Genomic DNA, 10,767 nt, shown 5'->3' on the forward strand with positions numbered 1-10,767 from the left:
GGCGTTGTGGAACGATTGGCTCATCTCGGGGAGGACGTGGGTGTTGTCGCTGGGGCTGAGCAGTACTTTTCTGCAGCGGCGTAGGTCATGGCCTGGGGTTCTGTGGCCGTCGGGGTGCCAAGTGCCTGTTGCACTTCTTCCCGTACCACGTCCATCAGAGTCGATGCTTGTGGCTGTGGGGAGGATGGCAGTAATCGGCGTAGCTCCTCTCGGACGATTTCGCGAACAACTTCCCGCAAGCGGTCGCTGGTGGTGGCCGACGTGTCCGAACGGATTGCACAGGCAGAGGAAGGGCGATTGTACTGCCGAGCTCGGACGTCGAGGGTCTTCTCAATCGTGCAGGCTTCTTGCATAAACTCCTCGACTGTTTTTGGCGGCTGGCGGACGAGGCTTGCAAAGAGTTGTTCTTTTACGCCGCGCATTAAAAACTGAACTTTTTTTTCCTCGGTCATCCCGGGATCGGCGCGGCGAAATAGGCGCTTCATCTCCTCGACGTAACTGCGGACGGGCTCATTCGGAAGCTGGATCCTGGACTCGAGGAGTCGTTCGGCTCTTTCTTTCCTCACGACACTGGTGAATACCCTCAATAGTTCTCTCTTGAATAGCTCCCATGTCGTAAGGGACGACTCGTAGTTTTCGTACCACGTGCGTGCGGAGCCATCCAATGAGAAAAAAACGTGTCCAATCTTTGCCGCATCATCCCACTTGTTGAATGACGCCACGCGCTCAAATTGGTCCAACCATTCTTCAGGGTCTTCGCCTAGGGATCCATTGAAAGTTGGCGGCACCCGCGGCTGCTGCAGTATGATCGGTGTCGACATCTTCGGCGGGATTGCGGTGCTCGTAGCCGCGTCTTTTCGCTGTCTTGTGCGGTTCGGCAGTTTCCCGAACTCAGGCTCCTCTTCCTGGAGACGTCGGCTGGCTCGCTGAGCTGCTGGCTCGTCCTCGGGTGCGAAGCGCTCAGGGCTGGCTTCACGACCTGAAGGGGGCGTCCGGAACATGGAAGGCTACCCCGCACCTCCACCAGATGTCACGTAGTGGTGACGGCAGTCGAAGCAGCGAAGAAGACGGACGAAAGGATCTTCTAAAAGAACTGTTTATTGGGCTGACTTGAACCCAAAATGGACTGAATCACTCGGCGGCGGCGAAGCGACAAGCGTGCTCGGCGCTCGTCGAACAGAATGCCCGCCGCTGTCGGCCGTGATCAATTTAAAGCTGATAGCGAACATTCGAGATAAAGGGCGCAAAGTTACTAGAACATTCCGGAACAACGTAGAATCAGCTTTGCCTGGCTGCGATCAATCGAGAAAAATCTAGTCGTGTCTTGCGTCGCAAACAAAGCGATAATGTGGTGTCGCGGCATATTTGAAAAACGAACAAACACTGCAAATATTGGCGGCAATATAGTATTTCTGAAATTGTGAATATTTAATAAAGATTTGCTTAGAAACTTCATAAGGTGGTATGGCATAGGACACGCCATCGTGCATTGCCTAGAAGTATGCGTCTTGAAGCTCATTTCATCGGGTGAAATTGTAAGGTTCTTTCTAAGGTGTACCTGGGCGCTTCTTTTAAATTAGTGACTCGTAGCGTTGTTGTAAAATCCTGACTGAAGCATGCACTTGAGGTATAAATCTGAGCTCAGAACACTTTCTCTTGTTAACTCACTTTGCAATAACTGCCCTTTTACAGCACTAGAAAATAAATCACTCGTCATGAAATTTTTCACACAGGATATTTATTCCAACCTTTTTTAGAGGAGCTGGGCGACTAGTACTTGGGATTTTTACATTCAGACTTCCCCATTATGATTCCTGCTAGTGGGGCATTACTGCAGAAATGAGACTTCGCTTTTGCATGAGAGCACTACTAGGAATGCGTGTCATTCCATAGAAGAGAATAGTTTTGAAGACTATGGGGAGGAGGCCGACAAGATTAAACAAAAGATTCTGACCCTCTTTTGCGTTGAACAAGAGAACGAACCCGCAGGTGTACTATTAGGCACAAGAGGAGAAAGTGGTGTTAATGGCATGGTGTCGTGGACCGAAGCTTCGGACTTTCCTTGTGGGAGGCGGGAGGGGGGGGGGGGAAGAGGGCGACAATTGCTTTCTGGCCGGAGACGCTCGCGCAGGGAGACGGAATGGGCAGAAAGGCCTGTCTCCTTCCCTTTCCGGCCTAGCCTGCATGACAGCAGAAATTCAAGTACAAAATATGTATTAGCACGGGCGATTCTACGTAGTGATGTCTTGCGCATCATTCGAAAGCAAACACGCATTACGAAAAATTCGAGAAACGGCGTCGCTTCGCCCTGCGGGGGCCCTACAGGCCATCTCAACAGCCCTCTTTCTCTCTTCCGTAGAAACATTTGGCGTACTCTTTGAGCAATTAACACTAGCCCGTAGGCCCGAAGCACCCCACGATAGTGTTCCATACTACCAAATGAACCGCGACACTGCTAGTGAATGGGGCATGCAAGAGACTGCCATACGGGGCTGGCGTTCTTTCCTGCAGCCTGGGTGCACCTCTCCCCATGTCTTTTATTGTCCGCGGCAAGACGGGAGAGGTTGCGGGAAAAGAGACCAGCAGTGTGTCTTCAATCACCTGTACTGCTACCGTCATCCAGCCCTTCCCAATTTCTCAGCCGGAACGTATCTCGTGGCTTGTGTCGCGCAATGCTGTCTAAAATTGTGGGCAGTTGCCCAAAATGTGAGCAGTTGCTTAAAATGTGTGCACTGTCCCTGTCCATTGTGCTTATATTTCATTATGTGGCAGTTTTGCATGCTGATCAAAATAATTATTATTTGTCGTTAATTTTGAACTAGGCCATAGATGTTGTGCACATCGCTTATTTGTTTCTCCAAGAAGCTCTGGACTTGGTGCTCTCGTCCATGCTTACTCGTGCGCTGGACAAAGTGTCTTGGATTGTGTTTCTATCATTATTCTAGGGTATAGCAGCACACTGCGACATGAGAACTCGGCAAATAGTAAAATCATATGATTGCCAGGTAAACTACCGAGCGCGTTGACCAAGCGTCCACACTGTTTCAGACAAGAACATTTGCTTTTTACACACTGCACATAGATTTTTGTGACATTTTCTTATTTTGTTTTCATTGCATTCAATACATGCATTTTTTCGGCGCGCTGCAATAAAAGATTGCTATTGCGGTTAAACCCTCTTCCTATGGTCTTCCCTCAATATTCCAATTTTTAACGTAGCTGTATTCAAAAATAAAGGGTACCAAGAGCACTGAATTTCAGTCCTGCTTTGGAGCATTTCTATCATTTTGTGTTTCCTTGTTGGCTGTCATCTAAAATTTATACGAACCAAGTTGATTAGCAAAAAATACTTTTGTATCTTCGTGTGCCTTACAATTTGTCCGAGCTTGCTTTTGCTCCTCGACGTGCCACATTCCAGGTAGGGCTTATCACTTGTCATTCAGCCGCCTGGGTGGCTCAGTGGCTATGGTTCTCGGTTGCTGACCGGAAAGACGCGGGTTCAATGTCGGGCACGACGGTAGAATTTCTATGGAGGCGAAACTCTAGAGGCCCATGCAATGTGTGTTGTGAGAGCATGTTGAATAACCCCAGGTGGCCGGAATTTCCGGAACCCTTATCAACAGCATTGCGCGTAGCTTGAGTTGCTTTTCGACGAAAAACCTTCATTAACCAAAAAAATCAAACTTCTCATGGTTCTGAAAGCCGTCTAGCGAATTCGACAAACCAGAAACACTGCGGAAAATACGCGACAGGCATGTTTCCGAGGTTGAAATTGAGCCGCAGACGAGAAATTATTTTGGACCTGTTCCGAAAAAAAAAAAATATTTTGGCTACGTGCCTGCAGAGCATGAACCTATAGCTTCACGCCCATCAGGGCGAAAGTGAATAAAAAATGCGTGACCACAAGGGGAGTGCTTTATGAAGAAGGGACATAAAGTGCGCTTCTGTGAAAGCGGCCCAATGCTGTTAAGTACCTGTATTAAAAGAAAAAAATATCACCGGACTGCAGCGCTCTTTTTTACTTTGTTCTGCGGAAGCCTGTATGGATCGCGACCGGGGGGAAGAATTCATGAATGAAGATGGGAAATTTGAAATATTGAGAGCACCAGTGTTTAAATATCTGATCTGCCGAATTCTCAACGAGACTTCTGTTAAAGCAGCATCGTCAACACAATAAACGATACAGTACATGTTGGGTTTTCCACATGTAAAAAAAAACTGAACTTTTGACCAGGTGCGCCTATTAGCTGAAAATAGGTATCGCTTTTGCACGTTAAGGTTTGTTGAGAAACTTGCATTGTTCCTCTTGTTGGCGAATTTCTGATACAGAAAATGTAGCGCAGTAGAAGGCAAGGAAAAAGCACGACACGAGCGCTAACTTTCAACACATTTTATCCTTCCGAAGCACCACATTCACACACAAGAACATGACCAGATGTTCCCACATGCGCGAGCAGGATCAATATCTTAGAAACGCGAGCTATTTAATAAGAGAAATATAGATGCAATGATTAAACAAGCGCGTCCTAGAGCGTGCATCTTTTCAGCTTCAGTAATTTCTCTCGTTATAACATTTTTCATTCTGCCTACCACACAAATTTCTTGAAAAGAAGTTGACAGTACATTGACTAACAAGATAAACGGGCGAACTAAACAGCCTTGTTCTCAACCCTCAAGAAACTCCCCACAAAATGCAAGGTAGAGAAAAATGATTTCAGCAAAGTGCGCAGATGCAAGATAAAACAAAAAAATGCACATCACTTGAGTTTAAGGTGTCGTGCATTAAATTCTTTTGTCAAGCGTTAAAACAGCCTTCCGCAACTTCTGAAAACTTATGCACCTTGTGCTCTTGGCAATGAACGCGCAAAGCAGGCGGGCGTCTGTGCGTAAACGTGGCTTTTTTATTAGCTTGTGCAAACACACGAAAACTGAAAATACGTCCAGTCATCATCTCCAGAATCACTAAAGAACCTGGGTGCAATGTCGTCATGAAGCTAGATTATGCTCAATAACTGTACATCGTTTTACGTTTGTGCGATTTATTAGTGCTAAACCAATATTTCGATGGGTGAACCACGAACGAGATCTTGTGATGTATGCGGGTTTGTGTCAAGAGCATAGAAACGGCTACATGCCAAGTGCAGCGTCATAACAACGCCATAAATAAACAACATAAGTATTGGTGCGACTGGGTGTCGGAGCCGCGGCGGCGCCAACAGATCTGCTTCGCCGGGCAGATCACAAGAGCATTATGCTATTACTGCAGCCGTTCATGCCTCCTGTTAAACTACAACACAATCTCGCGCTCTGCATTGTACGTCGTCGTCTTCATAAACTAATACTACTATCGAACTAAAATCGTCGCCTGACGTGCCGACCGCCCAGCAAAGCAAAAGAATGAGCCAACCAAACTGAACACTTGCTTTCGCATGTCTACACAGTCTAGCTACGTTAAAACGGTTTTTTTTTCTTACCACTCTTTTATGAAACACCTTCCTCTAGCGAAAGTTCTAAATAAAATTCCACTCTTTTCACCCTTCCGTGGTGCTACAAAGCGACGTTCATGCTTCTCCGCACAGCCATCATGTGAAAACTGATCTCAATGCCAGCTAGGTGAACATCCGTCTTAGTCCTTTACAAGCTTTCGAAGATAACATTCTCCAAGTCGAAAAGTCCGCAGCCTCCTTCAGCGACTCCGCGCTGTTGATGTAATCCTCTGCGGGACTATCTTCACATGTATTGAAGAATTTTCGAAATATATTTTGACCATAAGCTGCTACCCTAAGTTTGGTCATTATGTTATGTTCGATCAAATTCATTATTCATGTATGCGTTTTAGCCAATCAGCTGTCTGTATATTCTCATTTCAGCAACTTCGAGCATCTCTGCTTTCAGACAAGAAGTCTGATTCATTTGACGTATTTGTGTGCTCGTGAAATTGCGCTTACATTTCTCATCGCTGAATTCAATTTCCGACCTAGCGCTAGGGCGCCATCAGAAAGGAATTTGAATATACAGTAGCTTGTTAACTTCTTTCTAATTACTACTGAATCCCCCACGAAATAATAAACAAAGACTACCGAACCAGCTCTTTAAATTCTCTTGCATAATATTTTCTGTTGTTATTGATGAACAATAATTGTGTCCAATAGTGCAATCGACAGATCACGCTCGCAGAATAAGCTTTCGTATGCTTTTTTGTTAGATATTGCTCTTCTGAATACAATGCAAGCGCCTGCTACTTCTAAATGGTCTTTTGAACTGTTAACACCGAGGGCTTTAGACCAAAAGTTAAGGACAAACCAGAACACAGTGCAATGTCGGCCCCGTGTGCTTGTGCTATTCATTGCCCTTCATAATTTTATTTAAACTCTAGGCGTTATAAGTCTCCTTAGCATGGCATAGTCCCTGGCAAGTTAAAGCAGGTTCAGAATTATTCGGCAACTCTGCACTGCTTTGAGGATTATGGGCTCTTTCTAGGGTTAAACAGTGCATTTCCTCGGCCGTCAAAAATTGTGCCGATGGTTGGCAGAGATGAAATTTGTGCCATATGGCGAATGATGGTTTTGACCCATGGCAACTGCGGAGGCTTAAATCTAAAGCGATGGTGTATAACAAAGAGTGTCAAGTCCCTCTTGAACGTTCCGTCTAACAGTACTCAGTATTCAAGGGCCGCAACTGCATCGCATATCTCAAATAGGCAACAGATGGCTCAGAAAGTATATGCTTGCTTAATTTCAGCGTCCCACGTAGTTTGAGTATTCTTTGAGTATGTTCTTCAAAAAGTGCCAAAAACATTAAGAAACGATCATGTTTGCGTTTCCTCGGCGTTGAAAAATTTGCTACTTATTATCTACTTTCCAGTCTACTATACAGCAACTTAGGCTTGACTCAGATTGAAGCACTTTACTGCTCTTACTAAAGCTCAAATATAAGAGACATAGTTATGCTCCGTAGATTCCTAGAAGCAAAGATATTTAGGTCCTCCTTAGCTTTGTCTTTTATAATTGATCTTATAATGTTCCGAAACATTGTCTTCCATGTTTAAGCGCAAAATTTTGGTGCATAAACTCTATTTCCTCATGCTATATGTAATAAAGGGCATTGAAAGATCTCTCCTGTTTTATATCTTTTGATATTTTATTGCTTGAAGATGACTCTGAAACTTCAGCGCTTGCTTTTAAAATCTTTAGCATTCGACAGGCCTCACCTGAGATTTTCAAACTCATTGCTGTAGCTTTTAAGAATTTATAAGAAATTGTGACTCCCAAATTTTCGTGCAGACATATTCCTACGGCTATACCTTCTCAAACTCTATGTTTACTTAATGCTCGTAATATATACGTTAATTCATTAGGTTTAGCCACCGAAACTCGTCAGTAAAGCTCTTCAACTATTTGAGACTCCGAATATTTATTTGGTTTTATTCCCCTGCATACACCCAGCAGCCATTCATTGTTTTTTCTGAAGGGCAGAAACTCTTTTCGAAAATGTAAAAAGAAGGTCATTATATGAAGGTTTTATCTTCTGAGAAATTCAATTTCAAGTCAACTAATTTTTAGCCTGCAATAAAATACTGTCCTCGACGCTCCTTTAAGCGAAGGCTAGAAAACCAAGTGCGCATACTGATGCAGAAGTATGAAGGTGTTGCGATTGCTGCGTGCCCGTTCACATGAAACACCGCATACCTTTTCGCTGCCGCTCTAGCGCTTGTTTGTTGGCGTGACGAATGATTACACCGAGGGTGAGGTCAGCGCTTAGCAAAAGCGAAATCTCAAATCGTGCAAAAAGAAGCTCGTGCATTCGACGCCGGCGTTACTGATGTTTTTTCTTCGTGACTATGCAAGAAGAAAAAAGGGAGAGGAGCCCCTCCTCAGCTCCAGTGTCACGAGCATTTTTATAGTTGCGTGAAGTCCGGTGAGTTGTATAAAAGCCACACTGGCGCTCTCAGCTCCATAATACTCGTTGGCTCCCGAGGTGAACGCAGTAGCACGCGGCTAAACTACATCAAAATGTTTCCCAAGGTAAGGGCAGCCCGTGGGAGACTACCTTTAGGTTGATATGGCTACTCCTTTTCCTTCGTTGCAGTTTTTGTCTCGTAAATATTTATGCCGCACAACCGCAAGTAAAGAGCAAATTAAGGAAATATATCTCGTTAATAAGGACGATGCTTGTTCTTAGAAATAATTGCCCACTGTGAAAGGGTAATTTTTTAGAACGTTCTTGGGGGCTAGTTTGTTCATTGCAGAAAAAAATGTTAGTACTCCGCGAATGAGACACGACAGGAAAACAGCGCCTATGTGGTCGTTTTTGTTCCTGCTCTCCTGTCGTGTCTCCTTCGCGCAGAAATAACCTTGTTTCTGTAATTGTTTAATTTAGCTGTCATGGATCCATGTTATTACATGGTACATGGAATTCTTCTGCCACTAGATTCTGGGCCTCATTTAATTTTTCCTCAATTTTTTTCGTTTTCTTGAAAGAGTTTACTGAGCGCGTCTCATAGAATCCGCTAAGTAGCATGCATTATAACAACGTCGTCTGAAGCGAAAGACTCTTCAGGAGACTTTCAGAGCGAAGAAGCAATTCAAAGCTTCACCTTCAAAGTCACCTTCAGTAATAAGTGTTCCTTGGCTGCCTACATAACCTCAGTCGATGAACTGCTGCAACGTGGTTGCAATAACTTCTCTTAAACAAAAAAGGTTGACTCCTTCGTGCTAATATACTTTTCGACACGACGACATATAAGTGAGTATGTCTGTAGGCAGCGAATATTGTTTCTTTTTCGAACCAACACGAACTCCTTAAATCTATAGCTTCATGTCAGTCCTTACAAACACCAGACGTTTGAGATGGTATGTACTGTTCTTTCGCAGCATGGCACAAACAGAAAACTACATTTTACACAGGTAACAAAAAGTTAGCCTATTAAGGACCTATCTTTTATGGGTGCCAAATGTTGGAAGGCAAAAAAAACTGTTTTTCGATTTGAAAGCCGGACATTCTATACATACTGTCTCAGTAAGCGAGGCTGATTTGTTTTCCTCTTCTAGGCTTTAACTTTCTTATCCGCCATCGCCTTCATCGAAGCTGGAAATGTCTTTGCCGGCGGTCACTACAGTGGGTTCCAAGGTGCTGATATCCGTGGCCCCATTTTCGCTGCTGCTGCCACTCCTGGATTTTCCGCTGCTGAACCCTCTTACGTGAGTGAACTGCTGTGGTCGCAAAGAGAGTGCACTCATGATTCTTGTGCAGAAAAGTGTTCACCGTACCACCGACACAGAAAAAAAAACCTTCTTTGCCTTGAACCTTTTCGCGCGCCTTCTGTATACTGGCGTTAAAATCATCATTAAATGCGCCAAATGTTTAGAAAACAATAAAAGCACTATTAGAAGCATCGCGCCTACTGCGGCAATCGAAACCTATCAATAAACAGCTGCCGCTATTATACCAGTAAAATTTAATCTCCCTATAGCATTATAATTGCGGAAACCTTGCCTTTGAACCTAATACACGCTAAGTGGCCGTAGACACTATAGTAGAAATCATTTTCTAGCTGTTCCTTACTAGTACCATCAACATGTGTAGAATAATGGTCTTTAAATATTTAAACAAAGTCTGCGCGTTACCACGATGTCTCACCGTCATTTCGGACACATTGCAATATCTGGAGGCAATGGCTTCCTTGGTATTCATACAGAGTAACTCAAGTTATTGACCGAAATCCGGAGCTCTTTGTGTGTTGGCAGCTGTAGTGAATAGTACAGACATTTGAATACTTTCCCGCATATCTTTTGTACTGTCACTTTGTTACCATTAACGAAGCTTTTTGAGTGATGTTGCGGATACTTCCATTTTACCTAATATTTAGTCTGGTAACAGTTTATAGCCGCCACCTGAACGACAAAATGCACAGCCTCTGCAACTTAAGATTTAGAATTCTGCTTAAAAGGTTATTTTGATTGGAGTTCTCGGCATGTAGATCATGTTTTGCATTCACAGCCTCCCCAGCCGTACAGCTTTGGTTACGACAACAGAGACGAGTTCGGAACTCAGCTCTTCCACAAGGAGCAGGGAGACGCCAGCAACACCAAGACCGGCTCGTACGGCTACCGGGACGCCAACGGACTGTTCCGCACCGTGAGCTACTTGGCCGACGCCGGTGGATTCCGTGCTACGGTGGACACCAACGAGCCCGGCACCGCCCCTGGCGGCAGCGCTGACGCAGTTTTCAACGCAAATCCTGTTGCGGCGCCAGCCACAGTCCCGGGTGCAGCTGAAGGCGGACCATGGGCCGGATAGGAATGCGCCTTTTTGCTGTCAGGTGCATTCTGTTTAGTTCGAAAGCATTCTGAAGGTGGCGTTTGTGGTTGGCGGTTACTGTACTGGCTACTGGATGGCGAATAAAAAATTAGATTTCTAACGGCTGTTTCATGCGACATCGCAAGAAATGATCGAGGTAACTGATTTCTGGCAACTGCTCCTTGTGACATGACCAGTAATAATATAGACATATAGTACGGGGGAGCTGGAATTTTGCTTCTTGCAGGACCCACATTAAACATTTAGGAGGAATTGCAATTCACAAGAACTGATGTACACCGCCGACCCAGATGCAGGGAGGAGCCTTTAGATATTAAAATCTTTCATAGGCTAGAGAATCAGTCGTGTAAGAGAAGGGAAAATCAAAATGCCGCAAAAAATCTGGTTCCCACCTAACATGTGTTGTCGTTCAAAGGCGTTTGCAGCTCGACCAGACTAGGCGCAGAG

The 10,767-nt window shown here is 44.7% G+C and overlaps 1 protein-coding gene across 1 annotated transcript; it reads left to right on the forward strand.

The window, feature by feature from the left end:
* Window positions 1-7,977: 7,977 nt before the first annotated feature.
* On the forward strand, window positions 7,978-10,380 carry LOC144123007 (cuticle protein 10.9-like). The gene is made up of 3 exons (XM_077655935.1): window positions 7,978-8,024; window positions 9,051-9,200; window positions 10,000-10,380. Exons 1-3 carry the CDS (start codon window positions 8,013-8,015, stop codon window positions 10,297-10,299), a joined length of 462 nt encoding a protein of 153 aa, XP_077512061.1. The 5' UTR covers window positions 7,978-8,012; the 3' UTR covers window positions 10,300-10,380.
* The last annotated feature ends 387 nt before the right edge of the window (window positions 10,381-10,767 follow it).

The sequence above is a fragment of the Amblyomma americanum genome, chromosome 3 (assembly GCF_052857255.1).
Source record: "Amblyomma americanum isolate KBUSLIRL-KWMA chromosome 3, ASM5285725v1, whole genome shotgun sequence".
Taxonomy (NCBI): Eukaryota; Metazoa; Arthropoda; class Arachnida; order Ixodida; family Ixodidae; genus Amblyomma; species Amblyomma americanum.

Bases quoted from the DNA above. Each gene is read 5' to 3' on its own strand.
- LOC144123007 (XM_077655935.1), top strand. The intron at 9,201-9,999 runs GTGAGTGAACTG...TTGCATTCACAG, and splicing joins CCGCTGCTGAACCCTCTTAC to CCTCCCCAGCCGTACAGCTT.